At 37.2% G+C, this 23,576-nt stretch overlaps 1 protein-coding gene across 1 annotated transcript in view; it reads left to right on the top strand.

The window, feature by feature from the left end:
* copb2 (COPI coat complex subunit beta 2) overlaps window positions 1-23,417 on the top strand; it is a 28,125-nt gene extending 4,708 nt beyond the window's left edge. Inside the window, exons 4-22 of the mRNA XM_072572811.1 lie at window positions 683-809; window positions 1,034-1,182; window positions 1,430-1,576; window positions 2,493-2,592; window positions 4,362-4,504; window positions 5,726-5,925; window positions 7,111-7,221; window positions 7,304-7,392; window positions 8,426-8,532; window positions 9,801-9,944; window positions 10,238-10,368; window positions 11,312-11,519; window positions 13,314-13,424; window positions 16,659-16,873; window positions 17,486-17,578; window positions 17,690-17,873; window positions 17,970-18,041; window positions 18,684-18,830; window positions 22,992-23,417. Coding sequence (XP_072428912.1) covers window positions 683-809; window positions 1,034-1,182; window positions 1,430-1,576; window positions 2,493-2,592; window positions 4,362-4,504; window positions 5,726-5,925; window positions 7,111-7,221; window positions 7,304-7,392; window positions 8,426-8,532; window positions 9,801-9,944; window positions 10,238-10,368; window positions 11,312-11,519; window positions 13,314-13,424; window positions 16,659-16,873; window positions 17,486-17,578; window positions 17,690-17,873; window positions 17,970-18,041; window positions 18,684-18,830; window positions 22,992-23,087 — 2,574 coding nt within the window. The 3' untranslated portion in view covers window positions 23,088-23,417. The remainder of the gene's footprint in view (window positions 1-682; window positions 810-1,033; window positions 1,183-1,429; window positions 1,577-2,492; window positions 2,593-4,361; window positions 4,505-5,725; window positions 5,926-7,110; window positions 7,222-7,303; window positions 7,393-8,425; window positions 8,533-9,800; window positions 9,945-10,237; window positions 10,369-11,311; window positions 11,520-13,313; window positions 13,425-16,658; window positions 16,874-17,485; window positions 17,579-17,689; window positions 17,874-17,969; window positions 18,042-18,683; window positions 18,831-22,991) is intronic.
* Window positions 23,418-23,576: the final 159 nt, after the last annotated feature.

Here is a 23,576-nt window from a genome sequence, read left to right as displayed (position 1 = left end):
TATTCAATAGCCAATTGACATTCAGTACCAAGGTTCATATTTGAATGGTTTCTTGGTTGAGGGATAAAGCTATCTGGGTGGCTACATGAATAGGGAGGGTTTAGAGGGATATGGATGAGATGAACCGATGGGTGTCTTTCTGTGCTATTTAACTCTGGCACTCTAATAAGAGCGTTACTCTTAAGGAATTGGCACATCAATATGAGAACATTTTTAAAATTCAAAAATGAAGTTACCTTTTTAAAATAAAACTACACTCCTAAATTAAAAATGGCTTAAGTTTTATTTTTTTATTTGTCATATTTTTCCCAAATAATGAATTAATTTTATTTGATTGTTTGAAAATGTTTGGAGAATCCAAAGGGCCAGCATGTCTAAGAAAGACAGTTACTGAAGTATTAGTTAGTCTCTCAGTGCTTTGACAATACCACTATTTCAGGTTTTGTTGTGAAATCAGCCATTTGTCCTTCAGGTGATATAATCAGTGAATCAAGGTTATGTCTGTTGCTCACGTTGCTATTAGAAGGAAGATGTGTGTCATTTTGAAGTAGTGGTTCCCGGAATCTTGTTTGTCTTAGATTTCCTGTAAGATCGAAGGACAATATGAAGCCTAACTTTAAGAATCCAAGTGACTAGTCTTAAATTTGTAAGGCTTTTCATTATTTGTTTTCTTGTAATTTAGGATGATATGCAAATCAGAGTCTTCAATTACAATACACTGGAGAGAGTTCACATTTTTGAAGCTCATTCAGATTACATTCGTTGTATTGCTGTTCACCCAACTCAACCATACATCTTGACCAGCAGTGGTGAGTATATTTCTTACCTTTTAATCTAAAACTGTCCAATGTGTTATCTACAAATGTAACATTAATATAGAATTTTTAAAATTTCTTTAGTTTTTTTTAGATTGAAAAGATTGTTAAAATCTTGTGAATGGAAACCTGTCCCCGCAGATGCATGTTTTGGTAGTTTTAGAATCTTGCTGATTTCTGGAATAGTTTTAAAAACTGATACATTGTTTCCTTGTTAGATGACATGCTTATTAAACTGTGGGATTGGGAGAAGAAGTGGACCTGCACCCAGGTTTTTGAAGGGCACACTCACTATGTTATGCAAATTGTCATCAACCCAAAAGACAACAATCAATTTGCAAGTGCATCCTTAGATAGGACCATTAAGGTATGTGAACAAGCTGATGGGTGTGGTAATACCATTTGAAAAGAAAGAGTTGAGTAACCTCTTATACAATCGCTAAAATCGTTCAATGTGAAAGGATGTGTAGAGACACTTGAAAATAATGATGAATTACTCTTCAGTCTTAAGAAATTGAGACAAATAGTGCTGTGCTAGACTGTTGAACTTGGTTCAAAAACATATTTTATTTTGTAAAGATCGATGTTGAGTAAAGTGTTTTGGTACACTTCAGGTATGGCAGCTTGGGTCATCCTCACCTAATTTCACCTTGGAAGGCCATGAAAAAGGAGTGAACTGCATTGACTACTACAGCGGTGGTGATAAGCCCTATCTGATTTCTGGAGCTGACGATCGCCTAGTTAAAATCTGGGACTACCAGGTATAGATAAATGATGACATTGTCAAATAATTGTTCATGCATGTGTAGTAAATATGTAAGATTATTTTATGGCGCACTGGATTTTTTTAATAATAAAGTTTGATTCTGAAAAATTATGGAAACAATGTTTACTTTGTAAATATTCACATAATGATTTAATTATACAAAAATGCTGCCTATATTCATGTGATTAAAAGGCAAAACTTCAAACCACATGAATCTGTGGTTTTATTGCTGGACTGTTCATCCAGAGACCCAGGTAATGTTCTGGGAACCGGGGTTGAATCCCAGTACAGCAGATGGAGTTTAAATTCAATAAATATCTGGATTTAAGGGTCTAATGGTGGCCAGAAAACCTTTGCCGATTGTTGTAAAAACCCATTGGATTAACTAATCTTCTTTAGGGAAGAGAACTGCCTTCTTTGTCTGGTCTAGACCACATGTGATTCCAGACCCATGCAATGTGGTTGGCTCTTAACTGCCCTCTGGGCAATTGGATATGGGTAATAAATGCTAGTTTAGCCAGTTATGTTTTCATCCAATGAATAATTTTTTTTAAAAAGTACACTCAACCTAATAACTAATTAGATTAGATTAGATTAGATTACTTACAGTGTGGAAACAGGCCCTTCGGCCCAACAAGTCCACACCGCCCCGCCGAAGCGTAACCCACCCATACCCCTACGTCTACATTTACCCCTTACCTAACACTATGGGCAATTTAGCATGGCCAATTCACCTGGCCTGCACATCTTTGGACTGTGGGAGGAAACCGGAGCACCCGGAGGAAACCCACGCAGACACGGGGAGAACGTGCAAACTCCACACAGTCAGTCGCCTGAGGCGGGAACTTTTTATTTTAAATTAGTAAATAAGCATTGATGTTGTAAGTGAAATAATGCTGCTTTGTTTATAGAATAAGACTTGTGTTCAGACCCTGGAGGGCCACGCTCAGAATGTCTCTTGTGTTAGCTTCCATCCTGAACTTCCAATTATCATCACTGGATCAGAGGATGGTGAGTACTGTATATGTTTCAGGAATTACTATTAATGCTCTTAAAAGTGCAAGTTTGTTTTGCTCCTATTTTATATGTTTTTTTTAATAGAATGAAGTTAACTGTTGGTTTCTTGCCTAATAACTTGTTCCACAGTTTGCATGTTTTAGATCAAAAGCCACTTACTTCTCCAACGTTCATAATGGTTAACATGTAATCACTAATATTTAAATAATTAATGGTAGTGAACAAAGTGCTTTTAAAGTTGAAGAGAGACTTTCGAATGAATATAGAAAATTTGAAATAACTTTGTTAAAGAATTGATAATTGCAGTTTTGTCATGTAGTTTCTTTGGAACATGGTCATTTTTGATTGACATTGAGGGGAACTGTCTGTAGCTTAGTGAAGGTGTAAAACAGATAATGAAGACATTTTTTTAGTATTAAATGTTGCTAAAGAAAAGACCAGAAATTTAAGCTTTTCATCTTGCACTTGTCAGGACAAGAATGCAAAAAAGCAGACTTAAAGTAAGGGACAGCTGTTTATGCAGGATGTACTTTTCTCAAATCTGTTTCTTATGATCTAGATTCTGGATTAGTGGTGCTGGAAGAGCACAGCAGTTCAGGCAGCATCTAGTCCTGATGAGTGCAAAATGAAAAGCTTTGACTTCTTATCTCCTTTTAGTAATGTTTGAGTTCAGTGCTCTCAAGCAAAGATTAGGATTAATCAAGAAGCTGTTTTGAGGAAAATGACTTATTATTGTGATGACCTATGCAGTGTTCTCAAAAGCTTAGTATTTTATGTTTGCTCCATGTTGAGAAATGTATGATCTGAAAGTATAGTTTCTTATTGCATTGTAAAGCGCAGACTTTAAAAGCAGATTGGAATAAACTTGAGTTGAATAGCTTTGATTGTATCTTCACAGTACCCAGCATTTCTTTGTATGTTACTTCTATTTGTAAAGCTAATTAACATGTTTCAATATTTTGTCCATTTCCCATATTATGACAGGGCAGGATTTTGATTCATTACTTACCAATCAACTCAATATTTATAGCTGGTTTAAAGAAAATCGTGATGGAAAGCAATAGATGTGATTAAGAGTGAGAAGAAATGATCTTTTAAGTTATGTTTGGCATTGTATTCAGGATTTTTTTTGTCTTCACTGGAAAATGTAAAATTAGTGGAAAGAGGTCAGGTGACAGGTAAGAGGTTGATTTCTGAGATAAAAGGGGCTGAGTTTTGAGGAAGGATATTCCCCTCCCAAACCCCAAAGAGTTCATTTCCTGAAAAAGGAGGAGGTGAGAGGGACTGATGAAGAGTCTGAGCTGAATGGCCTTATTGATCTTCTGATCATTCACCTAGTTGGAATGCAGATGTATGTTTATTGGAGATGAGAGGGACTGATGAAGAAAAGATCTAAGTTTCTATTGGATTGGAAACTTTGGATTGAGGAAAATATTTTTGCTGGCCCCAAAATTCAGGGATGAGGAATGTGCAGTTTCAAATCAAAGACATTAGAGAAGAATAATATTTAGGTAACTTTATATCTTATAGATTGTGATCAAATTGTGAATTAGATTACTAATTAGGGTGATGGAGAAGGTAGCAGGTTTTAAAGAAGGAATGTATTCTTGTATGTAAAGAGATATGGTGTAATAGTTCAAGAATCATGATTTAAACTGATGTGAGTGTTGGAAGAATGGATGATATGAACTAATCTCCTTTCGATCCAAACATTACTGTTTAACCATGTAAACAACTGACCAATTGCTTTTAATTCTTTAAAGGTACTGTTCGTATCTGGCACTCGAGTACTTACCGTCTGGAGAGTACTCTGAATTATGGGATGGAACGAGTCTGGTGCGTGGCAAGTCTGAGGGGCTCCAACAATGTGGCTCTTGGCTATGATGAAGGCAGTATCATCATTAAGGTTAAGCTAAAATACTTTTGCTTGAGCATCTATAATTTGCAGTTTGATAATACAATTCGTTTATGTTCATATCATTGAATGATTTGATTTCTTGATTCATTAATTGCTTTATACAGGTTACCTTATCCCTTAATTGCCGTACGTAGAACTGAGTACAAAATGGTGCAATTTTAGAGGATTCCTGAATGTCTATGCACTCTGATTCTCAAAAGTTAGGTTGCAGGTACAACAAGTAGTTGGGAAGATAAATGTTACCTAGAATAGAACAGTTGAGAAAAGTTGTTACAATTCTGCAGGGTAACTAATTGGACAACATCGAGGTATACAGTTTTTGTCTCCTAAAGGAGACAGGTGCTTTAGAAGCAATTCACAGAAGGTTTTACGCTGATTACTGGCACAAAAGGGTTGTCTGAGAAGGAAGATTTTAGCAGGTATTCAGAGAGCAATGTAAGTGCAGAATAAAAAATAAAGTTGATTTTACTCAACCAAGCAGTAGATCTAAATTCGTTCACACACTTGAAAAGATTAAACATTGTTGTATTACTCTGAAATTTTCTATTATCTATAACCACTTATCCTATGCGTCGTCTGAGAAAGTTAAAAATCACACAACACCAGGTTTATTTGGAAGTACAAGCTGTCAGAGCTGTGCTCCTTCATCAGATAGCTAAGTCCTGACAAAAGAGCAGCGCTCCGAAAGCTTGTACTTCCAAATAAACCTAATGGACTATCAACTGGTGTTGCGTGATTTTTAACATCGTCCACCCCAGTCCAACATTGGCACCTCCGCATCGTGGTTCTCTGAGAAGTTCACTTATGTAAATGGATGTATATTCAAATGGAGCTAAGGTGAGGCTGCTTGATCCTTATTTCAAGTAAGACCCTGGCAACTGTAGAAGAAGAAGAGAGAAAGCTTTCAACCAGGTCTTAATTGAAAAAGTTGCATGAAAATGTATTGCTGGTCATTTTTCCCTTAGCCTTATCTAAGTTAGTCTTTTTGAAACAGTTGCATTTCAAAATATAGAATTTAGAAGGGTCACTGGAATCAAAACAGTAACTCTGCATTTTCTCCACAGATGCCACCAGACCTCCTGTGTTTTATTTGGAATTCCTGTTTTTGTTTTATTTTATATATATATATATATATATATAGGTCTGACTTGGTTCTCAAATGTGAGAGATTAGTCTTGTACTTGACAGATTTATACTTCATACTTTTAGCTGGGACGTGAAGAACCTGCAATGTCTATGGATGCTAGTGGTAAAATTATTTGGGCCAAGCATTCTGAAGTCCAGCAGGCTAACCTCAAAGCAATGGGAGATACTGAAATAAAAGATGGTGAAAGACTGCCTTTGGCTGTGAAGGACATGGGAAGCTGTGAGATTTATCCACAGACAATTCAACATAATCCCAATGGAAGGTAAAGCTTTAACTTTCCCAAGTTTAAAAAAGTATTTTTTTAACAATTGCACATTACAAAATAGCCTTAAGATTAATATTTATTTTGTAACAAAGTAAAATCAAAATGTGGTTACCATAACATATTTCGATTACTACAGGGTAGTTACTTGGATAACTTAATGTGACCTTTTCTAAAATATCGAAATTTACTGTTTGGAGTATTAGAAATGGCAGTGTAAAGAAATTATAATGTGTCATTGTGTTTGGGAACTTTCGGTCCAGTGCAGTACTTCCCGAACATGTTCCCACTGTTATTTCACATTGAGACTAGTAAATTGTCATGAATCCTCAGTGAGAGTGAGTGGGTTGGTGGAGAAACTTGAGAGGATGGGGTGGGAGGAGAGAAATCTGCATGAGCTAGTTGCAGACAGGCAGGTGAGGGCTGTGATCTTATCCCCTGAGTGCAAGTGCCTGTTGGATCTGTATGGTGACATGTGCTGCCTCAAAACTTGCAACCACCATATTTTAGTGCTCACGACCCTGATTGGGGTCCAGACCTCACTTCGGGAAGTCCGGGTTTGGTGTGATTGTTTTTAGTTTGCTAATACACTGTGTATTAAACAGTGGAGCTCAGGAACACCACTCTGCATGGCAGTTTTTACTGCATTTGCTGCAAATGAGGATTGTAGCTCAAGAAGGTGCAGGATTTGCTGACCTATATTTTCCCTGGGCCTGATGCTTAGCTATAAAAAGTTTCTGTTTCTTATTGGCTCTTGCAATACCTCTTCAAACATTCAGATTCCAGAGGTTGTGGTCATTGATGACTGTCTTCCAATTGGCTGTTATTGGTGTTCATCCCCTGTATGTTTGCTTGCAAGTAGCGGACGTATGGATGTCCAGCAGGTTAGAACACAATTTACATGCAAGAAATCTTTGGCTACATGTACATAACCCTTCTGAAAAATGTGGCTCAGCCATGGCAGATGTTAGCTTTACAATAAGCGTATGCTGCTCGAAATAGCACACTCAAGGCAGGTGATCTGGTGATCTTGTCCTACTCAGCAACATTGAGGATATGTCAGAGGCAGCAAGACTAGACACTTTCTCCTGATGGGAATATGTTGTCCAGATCTGACCAACATAGAGGCTATTTTTGAGAATTGGAAATTTTTATTCATTTGTTCCTTTGAATTTTGATACTTAGGTTTGTGGTAGTCTGTGGTGACGGTGAATACATTATCTACACAGCAATGGCTTTGAGAAATAAGAGCTTTGGATCTGCGCAGGAGTTTGTATGGGCACATGATTCTTCTGAGTAAGTAAAATTTCAATAATTTGATTTTGATTTATAGTCAAGAAACATTTGAACAATTAATGGATTTTCCTTTGTTTTTAAGGTATGCAATCAGGGAAAGCAACAGTGTGGTGAAAATATTCAAAAACTTCAAAGAAAAGAAATCATTTAAGCCTGATTTTGGAGCAGAAGGTAAGGTGTTTCACATTAGCAACTGTATGTAAGCGAGATGATAGCCAGATTTAGCAAATATCCCTTTCCTGCAGAATTTTGAAAACGGCCATTCTCCATCTTAGTACACCCGGTCCCCCCCCCAGTATCCAATCCCCCACTTCAAAAGAAAGTCATGTTAAATCATTTGGGGGTTTTTTTGTGTGAGCCAATAGAGTGGAGAAACATGGGTTATTTCTAAGTTGCTTCAGGAAATTCTCATATGTTGGGAATAAAAATACAGGAAAAGAATTAGATTATTTCTGTCTGTTGTGTTTAAAATTGGTAGGTTCAGTGGGAAATGCTTCAATGTTTGTGTAGCCAATCTGTAGTTTATGTGAAGTCCCAGGTAGATGCAAAGTTTAAGTTTGCTTTTTTTTAGTATTTGCATGAAGCTATCCTTTTCAATAGATGATACATTGTAAATCAATAATGTAACAGCTTGGATTGCTTTTTAAATAAAAGATGTTCAAAGATTTGAGTTACACTGGAAGATGATGAGAGATATCTGTTCTATAATTCAGAACTAAAAAGACATTTGTGGCAGATACATTGTCCCTGATGATAAATTAGAAAATAGTTCTGCACTTCAAATTATATGAAAGAATAAGTTGAGTAGAGACCCTGTTGAGAGTGGGAATTCAAAATAAATGTGGGAGATGATGTAATCAAAAGAAAGGAATGATAGGTTAAAAACCAGGAAGGGAAATAAAAAGATGATCAGGTAGTATGTAGGTCTTTTATCTTTTTGATTTGCTTACTTTTTCATGTCACTGTTTTTGGTTCATTCTTAAAGATGCAATGTGGTTAGATTACACCCTGTAATTTTCAGTCAGTGGAGCACGTGCTAGATTAGATTATCATTGAAGTCTGAAGAGTCACATCTGGAATGAAGTCATAACCATGTGTTCTTCCAAATGTTTTTGCAAACAATTTGTCTTATTTGTTTTTTGCTTTTGTGTGATATTCTTGTGATGTTCTTATTTGATAACTTTAAAGCTTTTTGTGTTCATAGGCATCTATGGAGGGTTCCTCCTTGGTGTCCGCTCAATGAATGGCTTGGCATTTTATGACTGGGATACGACTGAACTCATCCGCCGAATTGAAATACAGCCCAAACATGTGAGTAATATAACCTGACCATTTGTGTTACACCAATATTGCAAATTAAGAATAAAATTTGACTTTTCAGTGCTTATCTTAATTTAAATAAATTTTTTTTAGAATCTTAATATGTTCCATTCTGGAACATTATACTTATGAAATGTTCTTAAAATGTAAAAATGTGACTTCTTTGAGCTAATCACTTTTATATTGCTCTCATAATAACTGGGCAATATGTTCCCCTTGGAAATAGCACTGGTATAAGAGGATTTTTAGTGTTTATTGCTGAGATTTTTGTTTGGACCTTGTGCTGTGGCCATGTATATTTATGCATAACAATGTGCACAGTTGGAGATTTCTGTATACTGCTGGGCATATTCAAAATTAATGAACTATTATTTACATTGTGGTCAGAAAACCCAGGTTGCTTGTGTACGTGGTTAGAACTTGCTATAAAGAACTAATATATATGATTGAACTTGCAAAAAATGAACGGTTAACTTAAGAGAAGTGACTTAAATCTCCAGAAGTAAGATAAGTTTTACGGAGGAATAACTTTTAAGTATCTTGCGGAAAGGAAAGTAATTTAGTATGATTAATGCTCTGATGAATGTTTGCTTTATAAATTATTCCAGGTTGAATAGAAATAGAGGAAATTGTGATTGGTAGCAAGGGAGTAGAAATGAAAATGGTCTGATTTATAGACTTATAGAGTCACACAGTGTGGAATCAAGCCCTTCTGGTCAACTGGACCACACCAACCATATTCCCAAACAAAACTAATCCCATTTGTCTGCATTGGCCCATGTCCCTGCAAACCTTTCCTCTTAATGTACTTATCCAAACATCTTTTTAAATGTTGTAAATGTAATTGCATCCACCACTTCCTCTGGCAGTTCATTTCCCCACACACATACTCCTTTCCTGAGGACACTGTATATTTTAAAATGCAAATTCACATGCAACACCTTCCCTGTTCCCTTCTTTAAGTATCAATTTTCTCCTGAGACCAGATCTGAAGTGTATGTATACTACTCCCCAGTATAAGATATCATAGCCAAGCCTGTTGTATTTTCGCACATGCTGTTTACTGTTCGGATCACTGGATCATGAATAGTTATGCAAATTTAGGCTGATATTGCCCCCCCAACCCATTGCAATGCTCAGTCCACTTGTCTAAACCAGGACTGAACTGTTCCAAATTATTTGGTACTAAATCTCACAGTGCATTTGCTACATCAATCTTAGCTCCTGATAGCAATGTGTTACCTTTTCTTTCTGTGCAGATATTCTGGTCAGACTCTGGTGAACTAGTGTGCATTGCTACAGAGGATTCCTTCTTTGTTTTGAAATATCTTGCTGAGAAGGTGGCTACAGCACAGGAAACACATGAAGGAGTTACAGAAGATGGCATTGAAGACGCTTTTGAGGTAAGATGCAAGTACCTAACAATTGAGACTTTACTTCAAAACAGTGAAAAAAAACTGAAAAGTTTAGGATATAAAAAGTTTCTTAAATAAAACCTGTCTATCACGGGCATGATGAGCTAAATGACTTGCAGTGCAGAAAATCTTATGTTTTTAATTACAGTAGGTGGCAATTAATGCAGTTCCAAGCTTGACATGTTTTTGATTGTTTTGAATTTTTCTAATTGCTTGGTGCTGAGAAATTACTCCACTGAGTTAAGTGGTTTATTTAATTTCTTTGGACATACATTTTTCAGGTTCTTGGTGAAATTCAAGAAATTGTTAAGACTGGTTTGTGGGTAGGAGACTGTTTTATCTACACCAGCTCTGTGAACAGGCTGAACTATTATGTTGGTGGAGAGATTGTCACGATTGCCCACCTTGACAGGTGAGTGGGAGAGCAGTGGAGGACTTCCAAATAGCGCTCAATATTAAATGGTTTGGCTCAATTTGTTTTTAATTGTTCATGGAAAGGTGTCACTGCTGGCCAGTATTTTATGACCCATCCCTAAATATCCTCAAAGGGAATGGTGAGCTAACAATGATTTGTGTGTTTTCTGCATTTGTTACACAATCTGTAGCTAATATTTGGCAAGACAAAAACATTCAAGAATTTGTTACTGTCAGGTATGTTGATTTCTAGTTACTTACCAGATCAGCTGCAGTATGAATAGTAAATGTACAGCATTCAACAGCCTGTGAGTAAAAGTTAGCTGCATTGCCCAAAGCTTGCCAAAGGACCAATTATAACTGTTGACAGCTGTAAACCAAAGACCATAAGTTTGCAGCGTAAAGTAACAATGTATAAATTGGTGTGACTGTCCACACTAAATATATCAATTGTAATTTCCCTTCCTTTCCCATTAAACCAGGGGTTTGCAGTCTGAAAACTACTTTTCTTCTGCTGATAGATATTAGAATACAGTTCCATGGACATTCATTGTGCTGCTATACTGAGCTAGCCATACTTTGTGTGTGAAACCTGGGACTTTGTGTCAATGGGCTGTTTATTAGTTGGGGTATCATAGTCAAGCTCAATGGTATTTTCATACAGCATTTACTGACACTGATGCCCTCTATAATTTTCTCATCTCTTCTTAGTGCAGGACTTAATTAGAGACTTGTCTTAAATAAGATCAGCTAACTTCGCACAGAACAAAGGTTGATCTGGACATTTGTGCTCTTTGTAATTTGGTCTGTATTCACTCATTGGTTATAAAAGAAACTTTGAAGTCTGCTAATTGAACTTGTATAATTCGAAAATGATCTACAAAACTGAAACTTATTTTCATTAAAGTGTTGCAATTTAAGTGCCAACATTATCATTTCAGAACTATGTACCTCCTGGGTTATATCCCGAAAGATAATCGACTGTATTTGGGAGATAAAGATTTGAACATCGTCAGCTATTCTTTGCTTGTCTCTGTTCTTGAGTACCAGACCGCAGTCATGAGGAGGGACTTTTCCATGGCTGACAAGGTTCTGCCCACAATTCCAAAGGAACAGAGGACAAGAGTAGCACACTTCCTTGAGAAACAGGTTAGATGGAATATAACAACAAAAACATCGGGAGTATGTTTTGTAGATGAGTTAATTCAATAGGGGAATTTCTCACCAGAAATTATTCACAGCTTCCACTTTCCACAATACTTAACTTAAAGTAAGCAAGCAGTTAACAATAGTTCTTATTGAGAATAAAATATTCTTATTTTATAATTGCTAATTGTTTTTATGTGGAATTTGTTTCCAAACATCGAGTTTTAAATATTCTTGTTAAACACTTGTTTCTGTTTGCAACATTATTTAGCTGTTCTAAATTGTATGTCAAAGCACACCTCATGTCAAAGAACACAGGAGGCCGGTCAGTTAAAATTGAATACAATGCTTGTTTGTATTTATTTGTTTTGTCTAAAATAGATTGAGATATGGAAAATCTGGCTTATGGATGGGTGAAATAAATTCCACAAGATAGGTCAACAGGAAAAGAAAAGATTAGATATTGAATAGTGAGTGCACAGCTTGGCACTGGTAAGATTGTGGTGGAAGAGAAAGTACAAAGAACCTTTAGGGAAAGTTTATCCAGAAATGGAAAATAGGAAAGAAAGAAAGAAAAAAACAATGTTTGTAGTACTGATAAGTACTTTTGGCTATAGTATGCTTAACGACTTTAAAATTGCAGATGGTAATTTTTGCTGTATTTCCTGATATAACCTGTAGAGTTATATTTTTGGATAGAAGAATTGACCATCAAAGTTACTTGAAAACTAGCTTCAAGTTCATTTTCATGGATGCCTGCTATCTTAATTCTCATGAAACAAACTACACCCTTCACAGTCCTTTTCCTTACACTGATGGATTTAAAATGGCATCAGTAACTTACTATAAGTTGAGTAATAGGAAAACTGTAGTAGAATTCTGCTTATTACATCATCTAATGAACAAAATCAGTATTTGATTCACCATTTTCCCTTTAATTAGAACCTATCCCAAAACTATATTCTCAAGTAAGAGATGATCATTAACAGCAGAAATAATTTCTCCTGTGTTTCTCTCTCAAGTATTTATCCTTTATCATGTCAATTTTGTAGATATTATTTCCATAATTTCTATACTTGAAAGCTGTTGATCTCTTAGTTTGCAGAAATCTTAAAATAATATTGTAATGTTTACTTATAAAAATATTATTCATCATTCTTTTTTTTTTAAACTGTATGCAGAAATTGAAATAAATAGCGTGTTCGGCCCTGTGGTTGGTTTGGAATAAATAGGTTAAGTTGCAGTGGTATGATATAGAGAATGGTAATATGTTTCTAGGAAAGAGAGAGAGCAGCATAGAAATTAAGATCTTTGATAAACTTTCCGTTTTAAATTACAAACAAATTACAAAATTAGTTTCTTTTACAATTTGTTTTGGTGAATGAAACTGATGGGCGACGCTGTCTATATCAAATTAGTCACATTATTGTTAGTTGCCTTGCAACATTTCCCTGCTTTGAAGCTGCTAAGCAATTATAAATCATTTGGTTCAGTGGTTTGGCAATGTGGTGACATTTCACTGCAAGATAAATAAAAGTTCATTTTTTAAAAAAAATTCATGACTAATTTTGGGCCCAAAAGAAGAGACTCGTACATGAGTAGGTTGTGCAGATGGACAAATTAAATTTTCTATTTTTAATCCAAACTGAAATTTAGTGGAAAATACATAAATGGAAGTCATTTTGACAGATTCAGACAGGTAGATTTTCTCTATAGCATCTTGGTTAAGCTAGGAGTGAGAATGTTCCTTGCTTTCCAGTTAAGTGTCTTTAAGCTGTTTACTTTTTCCATTCACAGGGTTTCAAATCACAGGCTCTTGCGGTATCCACTGATCCAGAACACCGCTTTGAGCTTGCACTGCAGCTTGGAGAGCTCAAGATTGCGTATCAATTGGCTGTCGAAGCAGAGGTAACACTTATAGTAATTTGTTTCTTTTAGCTGATGTTTGTTGCCCATTCCTAATTGTTCTTAATAGAACATAGAACAATACAGCGCAGAACAGGCCCTTCGGCCCTCGATGTTGCACCAACCTGTGAACCAATCTAGGCCCACTCCCCTACACTCTCATCATCATCCATGTGCTTATCCAAGGATTGTTTAAATCTCAATAATGTTGCTGAAATAACTACATTGGCAGGCAGGGCATTCCACATCCTTACCATTCTCTGAGTAAAGAACCTGCCTCTGACATCTTAAACCTATCACGCCTCAATTTGCAGCTATGGCCCCCTTGTTCAAGCTGACATCATCAACCTAGGAAAATGACTTTCATTGTCTACCCTATTTAATCCTCTGATCATCTTGTATGTCTCTGTTAAATCCCCTCTTTGCTGCCTTTTTTCCAATGAGAACAGACCAAAGTTTCTCATAAGTTGTGACTTGTTAGGTTATTTCAACAGACAGTTAGGGGAACCACATTGCTGAGAGTCTGGCATCACATGTAGGTCAGACCAGATAAGGATGGTAGATTTGCTTCCCGAAAGGACATTAGAGAACTAGATGGGTTTTCACAGCAGTTGATAGTCTCATGATCCCCATTACTGAGACTAGCTTTAAATTCCAGATTTATTTATTGATTTGAAAATGCACCAAATTACCACCATGTTACATCTACCCTGATTTCTTCAGTTTGAAAACTAAAAACTCTTAAATGGAGAGGTAATGTAGATTTAAAAAAAAAATGTTCTTGTGTTTAATTGAAATTTTCCAAGGTAATTTCTTAGTCATAAACTTCTATCGTGTTTGATCCTTCTCATTTTCCAAATACTAGAAATTGAAGCAAATATAAATACTTTAGAGCATTTTTTTGTCATTTGTATAATTTCAAAATTAACTCTTTCTAGTCTTGTTACTATTTCATTTAAAGTCATAGTTCTACAAATTACATAGAAGCAAGAGTAGGCCATTTGGTCATTCAGCATGCTTCGCCATTCATGATGAACATTGCTGAGCCTTTATCTCCATGTTATCTCACCTGCTCTCACCCAAACCCTTGACATATTTTGCTGACTATAAATCTTTTTAAAGTCTATTCAGTGATTTAGCCTCCCTGCCTTATCTGGTGGGGAATTTTCACAGATTCACCACACCCTGTAATTTCTTCTCATCTTAGTTCTGTACGGTTTAATCCATATCGTGAGAGCATGACCCCCTTGTTCTAGATTCCTTCCCCGCCTCCGGCCAATGGATACGTTATCCCTCTATCTGATCTGTTTAGCCCTGTCGGAAATGTCTACGTTTCAATGAGATTTCCCTCTCATTTTTTTAAATTAGTGAGTACAGCTCTAATCTCTCTCCAGGTGAAAGGCCTGCCTCCCCAAGGTATCAATCTGGTGAACCATTGCTGCACTCCTTTTATGGAAAATATATCTTTTCATATGCAAGGAGACCAAAACTGCTCATAATATCACAGGTGTGGTCTCACCAAGGCCCAGGACAACTACAGCAAAGCATCTTTGCTATTATATTCCAATCTTCTTGCACTGAAGGCCAAAGTACCGTTTGCTGTCCTAACTGCCTACTGTACCTTCCTGCTTGGCATAAAAGGACCAACAATTTCCAATCTCTCACCATTTAAATAGTTTCTCTGACATTCTGTTTTTCCTGCTGAAGTGGATAACTTCATACTATCCATGTTATACCGCCGTTTATTTGCTGACACTCAATTTATCTACTTTGCCTTAAAACCGTTTTACTTCCCCTCGTTACATACAATTTCTCCTAGCTTTCTGTCATCAAAAAAATTTGAAACATTCCATTTGATTTCCTCCTGAAAATCATTGAGATAGCTCTATACATATAGTGAATTGTGGGGCCCAAGTGTTGAACCCTGTGGGATCCCACTAGTTGTTACGTTGCTCTTCGAAAAAGACCCATTCTTCATGAAGGGCTTTGCCCGAAACCTCAATTTTTCTGCTCCTCAGAAGCTGCCCGAATTGCTGTGCTTTTCCAGCACCACACTCTCGACAAAAACCCAGTTTTGTTCACACTCTGTTTCCTATCTTCCAATCAATTCTCAATTTTAAAAAAAAATCTCAATCTTCATTAGTCTAAGATTGTTTGTTACAAATATCCCAGCTTTGGCTGGGACAAAGGACTAAGAATCTTGAACCAAGGCAACATTCTACTGTTCATGCCTTCCTAGTTTTGGAGTGTGATGACTGTATGCAGTGCCATGTATATTTACATACAAAACCAGAAATCATGGAACCACTTGGCAGGTTAAGCACCATTTAGAGTGGACTAATAATATTTCAGATATAGATCTCTGAATTAGAGCAGAAAGGTATACAGATGAACAGAATTTATATTTCAAAAAAAAGAGACAGGGCACAAACATATGCAGACAGAGGAAAGAGGGTTTTTAAGAGGCTGGGGATGTTTTCCCTGGAGCATAGGAGGTTGAGAGGTGATCTTATAGACGTTTATAAAGCCATGAGGCGAATGGATAGGGTAAATAGACAAGCTGTTTCCCCTGAATCCAGAACTAGAGGGCATAGGTTTAGGGTGAGAGAGGAAAGATTTAAAAGGGGCAACTTTTTCACGCAGAGAGCAGTGTATGTATGGAATGAGCTGCCAGAAGAAGTGGTGGAGGCTGATACAATTACAATTTTTAAAATGCATCTGGATGGGTATATGAATAAGAAGTGTTCAGAGGGACATGGGCCAAATGCTCGCATATTGGACGAGATTAATTTAGGATATCTGGTCGGCACGGACAAATTGGACCAAAAGGTCTGTTTCCGTGCTGTACATCTCTATGACTCTTAAATATAGAGCGGCACATTAGGCATAACTAAAAGTAATTACAAGGCTAAATAATGGATGGTGATATGGTGCAACTAAAACTACTGAAAGTGAAAGCACAGGAAAAATGAGCAAATTCAGGAGCTTGGAACAGAAAAAAATGCCAGTATTAAGAATGCAGACTGTCCTGTTAGAGCTATTTTCTGATTTGGCTTTGACATCCCAACCAGGTTTCAAATATGGAGCTTGCTTGTTTCATTTAATCCTGATGTTGATTTTAAGTTTGTGATCCCCTACTCATTTTCTGAAAATTATGTATAAAATTGTATTTTGATTCAATTTTTAAAAAACTGGTCTGTTTTCTTGGGAAAAAAAAATTCCTTCTTGTCCCCACAGTCAGAGCAGAAATGGAAGCAGTTGGCAGAGCTTGCGATCAGTAAGTGCCAGTTTACCCTTGCTCAGGAGTGTTTACACCATGCACAAGATTATGGTGGACTATTGCTGCTGGCTACTGCCTCTGGCAATGCTCCAATGGTTAACAAATTAGCAGAAGTTGTCGAAAAAGATGGCAAGAACAATGTTGCATTTGTGACTTACTTCATGCAAGGAAAGTAAGTACTACATCTTTAAACTTTACTTTTAACTTCTTTGAACAGACATCCTAAATTTTAATCACTTGGTGTTGATTGCTAAATATAATTCACTTTTATAACAACTAATGCTTTGTATATTTTAGAATTTTATTTTCAGATTTTCAGATTATGATAGTGATTTCGATACAGTTTGGAGAGCCTGGGTACACTCACTTATGGAAATTGTCTCTTTGAATATACCCTGTGGAAGATTTTAAAATATCGCAATTACATTATCCCAAACTTTTTATAGCCAAGGAAAATAAACCAGGTTTATCTAAACTGTCTCTTCAGTTTTACCTTTTAAGCTCTTGTTGAATGAATCGCCATTTCCGTCTAGATTTGGTATATTGTTCCTGTTTTTTTTTCCTGCTGTTTGGTGCCTAAATTGAATTGTTATGTAGAATATACAACATAGAAAGAGACCATTTTCCCTGATATTTAAACACTAAGGTACACAACCAAACCGTCCCCTAAACAAAATCCACCCACCAATAATGTAATATTGACCAGAGTTGTGAATTCAAAAAGCAGTTTTGGCTATTCTATTAAACTTGCAATTATTTTATTTTTAATAATGATTTCATGCAGGCTTGACAATTGTTTGGAATTGCTGATAAAAACAGGACGTCTTCCAGAAGCTGCCTTTTTTTCCAGAACCTACTTGCCAAGTCAGGTCTCTAGGTATGAGTCTGCAGTTTCAATTTCATTATAGCACAGTGCAATGTTGCATGTTTACATATACAAATACATGACCATAGTAATTTGCATTCTCATGCTAACTTTTCCTTCTAGGGTTGTGAAACTCTGGAGAGAGAATCTTGCCAAAATAAACCAAAAAGCTGCAGAATCTCTTGCTGACCCCACAGAGTACGAAAACCTATTCCCAGGCCTAAAAGAAGCTTTTGTAGCTGAGCAGTATCTGAAAGAAACCACCAAAACTGAAGAGAGACCCGCCAGGGAGTACCCTCTTGTCACTGTAAGTCATAGCATCCTTCTTATATAAATGTTGAGAATTTGGATAAAAAAGGAATTTGCCAGTGCTAATCTTGTTCCTGCTCCTCTTGCTCACTAGCCAAATGAAGAAAGGAATGTTATTGAAGAATCAAAAGACTTTACACCACCTCATCAGGGAGCATCAGTTAAGGTAGCTGGTAATTACTAAATACATATTTACTTTCAGAAATGTTTTAAAAAAGTGTTGGAAAAATTCAGATCTGGCAGTGTCAAAGTTAACTGAATGGAGTCCAATTTATTCAGTGCTAGAGTCTTGTATGGAATTCAACTGTCTGCAGATACCTGCCAGACCTGCTGGGTTTTCCCAACACATCCTATTTTTATTTCAGATCTCCAACATCCTTGATAAATTGCTTTTGTTCCTTAATTTTTGAATTGGAAAGTTAATGTTGAAATCAAAACCTCCACCACCATTGGTCACTAATTGTAAAGATGGTGCATCATTTATCTAATGAAAATATTTCAAACTGAAGTTGGATACAGTTCATAAATCAAGAACTTGCATGTCTCGGTTGAGCTGCTTGATCTTGTTGCCCACCACTAGAGGACTTGAGGAATTGACAAATCCACGAAAGGGCTCTGCTGGCAGCGTCTTAGCCCTGCAGTATTATAAATACAAACAAAAATTTTTTTGAAAGTGACTGATCCCCAGACCAGCATAATACAAGAAACATCTTTTGTCTTTTTTCTGGATACATAAGGAAAAACCTGTTGACCATATAATTAGAAGACTTCAACATTTCTAAATTAATTCAATGTTTTGTCATTCTAGAGTTCTGAAGATGAACAGGAAGCAGTGGCAAATGTGTCTACACCAGTTGCGTCAGTGATAGCAGATGCAAAAGCTATATTAGAATCAGACCCTGCTTATGTGGCAACTAAAGCTGGCTCAGGAGGAATAGACATTGAAACTAAAAAGGTATTCCAACTTGAGCAAGATATGAAAACTGATGTAAGCAAATCCGTGTATGTAAAGATCAATATAGACTAACGTTGTAAAGACAAACTCCATTGATTGGGCAGTCCTTACTGAGCTAGGACCATTGGTAAGATGAAAATGGAGTATCTGCCAAATCAATGTTATTGAAAAAGGAAACAATCTATATTCCTGAGATAAAAGGAAAGAATATTATAAAGCAAAGCCAAATTGTTGATTGATTAGGTAGCTTGGGTTAAGATTATGCACCTTGAATTTTTCAGAAAAACAGTTAAACAGAATGCTGTACCATAAACTACTAAATAATTTGGTCCCCTAATGGATGAGGAAGCATGTTTTGGTTGGATAAATAATTGATTGCATTCTTGTAGATGCAAGTTAGATATTAAAAGTAATGGAAAATATGTACTCATGGAGCCCCAAAAATTGACATTCTTCACCATAAGAGTGGTGGATATAGACTATCTGGTCTGTCTCTTATAAGATTTTTGTCAGTGTGCAGAACTTGATGAAATGAGATGAAAATTCCATTGTAGTAGGTCTAACTGTAATGAGAAATTGACTTATATCAGGCAGATATCGTTTATTACACATAAATGTAACATTACGTAGATGGATAGACAAGTTCAATTTTGTCATGATATTGCACAGATATGAAGGTCTGTATCCAATACCATGAGATTACTGCCAGGATGATTAAATATATAGCGTGAACTATCATATTGTCTTTGTACAAGGCCTTGGTTAGGCTTTATTGATGAATGTTGTGTCAGGTTTTGGTGTCTCCACATGCTGGGTTAAGTAGCAAGCCTGGAGAAGTTTCAGAAGTAGACCGCAAGATTGAGATCTAGTTTTGAAGGTCTTTAGAAACCACAGATGGCTTAAGAGATTTGGGTTTTGTTTTACTTTGGAATAGTGTAACCTTTCAGGATGTTTATATGAAATGTTTAAACAATGAAAGCATTATGTGGTGTGGTTAGGCCAAATTTAGTCGGACAGGTAAGGATCAGGTGACCATGAATACAAGTTTCAGGGGCATAGAATTACATTAGATTTCAGGAGACATTGAATCTATTTAACAAATGAAACATTCCACACAGTAGGATAAACGCCTGAATGTACCTTCCAAACTTATGGTTCTTGGAACCTGATTTTCGTTGGGGTAATAAGAGTAATTTGAATTAAACTGGCCTGAATTTGCTTCCAGAAGACTCTGTGGATGCTTTTATTACCTCCAGCACTGACCCTTGCTTCACCCTGCCACATTTTATCCTCCATATACTTGAAGTTATCCTGTTTTAATTAGCACCAAGTTCTGTCTTCTATAACCCTTACTTTTGTTGACATACATAATCTCCAGTTTAAGCAAAATCTTTACTTTAAGTCTCATCCTTGTTTTCAAATCCTCCATGGCCTTGCCTCTCTCCATCTCTAAAGTTTCAATCTAATTATGACACCCTGTGCCAACTGAAGAATGGACTTAGGAGAGCTAGAAGGGGGCATGAAAAAGCTTTAACAGGTAGGATTAAACCCTAAGGCATTCTACATTTCCGTAAGGAACAAGAGGATGGCCGGAGTGAGGATAGGCCAATCAGAGATAGTGGAAGGAACTTGTGCCTGGAGTGGGAGGAGGTAGGGGAAGCCCTTAATGAATACTTTGCTTCAGTATTCACTACTGAGAGGGACCGTGATGTTTGTGAGGACAGCGTGAAACAGGCTGATATGCTCGAACAGATTGATTGTTAAGGTAGAGGATGTGCTGAAAATTCTGAAAAGCATAAGGATAGATAAGTCCTCTGGGCCAGATGGGATACCCAAGGTTACTACAGGAAGTGAGGGAAGAGATTGCAGCACTTTTGGCGATGGTCTTTGCGTCCTTACTGTCCACTGGAATAGTGCCAGATGGTTGGAATGTGGCAAATGTTATTCCCTTATTCAAAAAACCAATAGGAATAATCCTGGGAATTACAGACCAATTAGTCTTACATCTGTATGGCACATTATTGGAGGGGATTCTGAGAGACAGGATTTATGATTATTTGGAAAACCATAGTTTGATTAGAGATAGTCAGCATGACTTTGAAAGGGGCAGGTGGGTGCTGCATTTTGGGAAAGCAAATCTCAGCAGGACTTATACACTTAATTGTAAGGTCCTAGGGAGTGTTGCTGAACAAAGAGACCTTGGAGTGCAGGTTCATAACTCCTTGAAAGTGGAGTCGCAGGTAGATAGGATAGTGAAGAAGACGTTTGGCATGCTTTCCTTTATTGGCCAGAGTATTGAGTACAGGAGTTGGGAGGCCATGTTGTGGCTGTACAGGACATTGGTTAGGCCACTGTTGGAATATTGCATGCATTTTTGGTCTCCTTCCTATCGGAAAGATGTTGTGAAACTTGAAAGGGTTCAGAAAAGATTTACAAGGATGTTGCCAGGATTAAAGGATTTGAGCTATAGGGAGAGGCTGAACAGGCTGGGGCTGTTTTCCCCGGAGTGTTGGAGGCTGAGGTTTACAAAATTATGAGGGGCATGGATAGGGTAAATAGGCAAAGTCTTTTCCCTGGGGCCAGGGAGTTCAGAACTAGAGAGCATAGGTTTAGGGTGAGAGGGGAAAGATATAAGAGAGACTTAAAGTGCAACTTTTTCACGCAGAGGGTGGTACGTGTATGGAATGAGCTGCCAGAGGAAGTGGTGGAGGCTGGTACAATTGCAACTTTTAAGAGATATTTGGATGGGGATATGAATGAATAGGAAGGGTTTGGAGGGATATGGGCCGGGAGCTGGTAGGTGGGACTAGATTGGGTTGGGATATCTGGTCGGCATGGACGGGTTGGACAGAAGAGTCTGTTTCCATGCTGTACATCACTATGACTCTATGTCTCACAAGCCTTATTGAATTCTTTGATTTGGAGATGCTGGTGTTGGACTGGCGTGTACAAAGTTAAAAATCACACAACACCAGGTTATAGTCCAACAGGCTTAATTGGAAGCACACTAGCCTTCGGAGCGACGCTCCTCCTTCAGATGATTGTCAATCATCTGATGAAGGAGCGTCGCTCCGAAAGCTAGTGTGCTTCCAATTAAACCTGTTGGACTATAACCTGGTGTTGTGTGATTTTTAACTGAATTCTTTGAGGATGTGACAAAAGAGTTGATGAAGATAGAACAGTGGATATGGTATACACGGTATTTAGTAAGGCATTTGATAAGGTTCCCCATGGTAAGCCCATTCAGAAATTAAGGACACATGGGATACTGGGCAGTTTCACTGTTTGGATACAGAATTGGCTGGCCCGTAGAAGACAGAGGATGGTAACTAATGGAAAATATTCAGCCTGGAGCTTGATGACCAGTCGTGTTCCACAGGGATCTGTTCTGGGATCTCTGCTCTTTGTAATTTCTAGAAATGACTTGGATGAGGAAGTGAAAGGGTGGGTTAGTAAGTTAGCCATGACACGAAGGTTTGTGGAGTGGTGGATAGTGTGGACGGCTGTTGTAGGTTGCAATGAGACATTGACAGGATGTAGAGCTGGGCTGATAAGTGGCAGATGGAGTTCAACCTGTGACATGAATCACTTTGGAAGGTTGAATTTGAATTTGAATGCAGAATACAGGGTTCAAGGTAGGATTCTTGAGTGGAAGAAAAGAGGGATCTTAGGGTCCATGTCCATAGACCCCCTCAAAGTTGCCACCCAATTTGATAGGGTTGTGCAGGCGGCACATGGTGTGTTGGCTTTCATTAGCAAGGAGTTAAGTTTAAGAGCAACTAGGTTATGCTCCAGCTCTGTGGAGCCCTGGTTAGACCATACTTAAAATATTGTGGTCAGTTCTAGAAGACATAGATTTAGGTTGAGAGGGGAAAGATATAAAAGAGACCTAAGGGGCAACTTTTTCAAGCAGAGGGTAGTACGTGTATAGAATGAGCTGACAGAGGAAGTGGAGGAGACTGGCACAATTGCAACATTTAAAAGACATCTGGATGGGTATATGAACAGGAAGGGTTGGGATATCTGGTCAGCATGGATGAGTTTGACCGAAAGGTCTGTTTTCATGCTGCACATCTTTGACTCTACATAGCAAATCAAAGATGCTTCACATTTATTGCTGCAAATGGAAGATATTTGTCTTTTTTTTCCCCTTGTTTCTAGTCTTTGACTGATCTTGATGATGATTTGGATAACTTGGAGTTGGAAGACATAGACACTTCAGACGTTAACTTGGATGAAGAATTCCTGGATGATTAAATTGAAAACCAAGTATATTTAAACGTGACCAAATTTCTATTAAATGAATATTCAACATTTGCTTTTAGAAAGATGTTGCAATTTATTATAAGTTTGGACAGAGGTTCTGAAATGATAGAGCTGATTGTCAGTCTTGCTGCCCATTCTGAAATGCATTTTGCACCACACTACAAAAGGTAGCGCTGTTGACACGCAAGCAGATCAGAGTGCATGGCTGCCATTGAGACACTTGTAAAGTACGTCGTGGAGTTAGTGCTTCATAACTGCATAGAAGTTTGTATTGTTGTGTTGTATTAACTCTAAATAAAACTGATTACATTTTTCATGGAAGACTAATCCCAAAAGTTGATTGTAGATATAGAATTAATTGAAATTCCCTGATTTTTTTCATGCACACGATGGATATTGCATTTGAACTTGGAAAGCAAGTTATGAATATGTTAATTTTAGCATTAAAACCAAATTGCACCTCTGAAGATTAATTTTATA

The sequence above is a fragment of the Chiloscyllium punctatum genome, chromosome 6 (genome assembly GCF_047496795.1).
Source record: "Chiloscyllium punctatum isolate Juve2018m chromosome 6, sChiPun1.3, whole genome shotgun sequence".
Classification (NCBI taxonomy): domain Eukaryota; kingdom Metazoa; phylum Chordata; class Chondrichthyes; order Orectolobiformes; family Hemiscylliidae; genus Chiloscyllium; species Chiloscyllium punctatum.
This window is presented reverse-complemented; position numbering and strand designations above follow the sequence as displayed.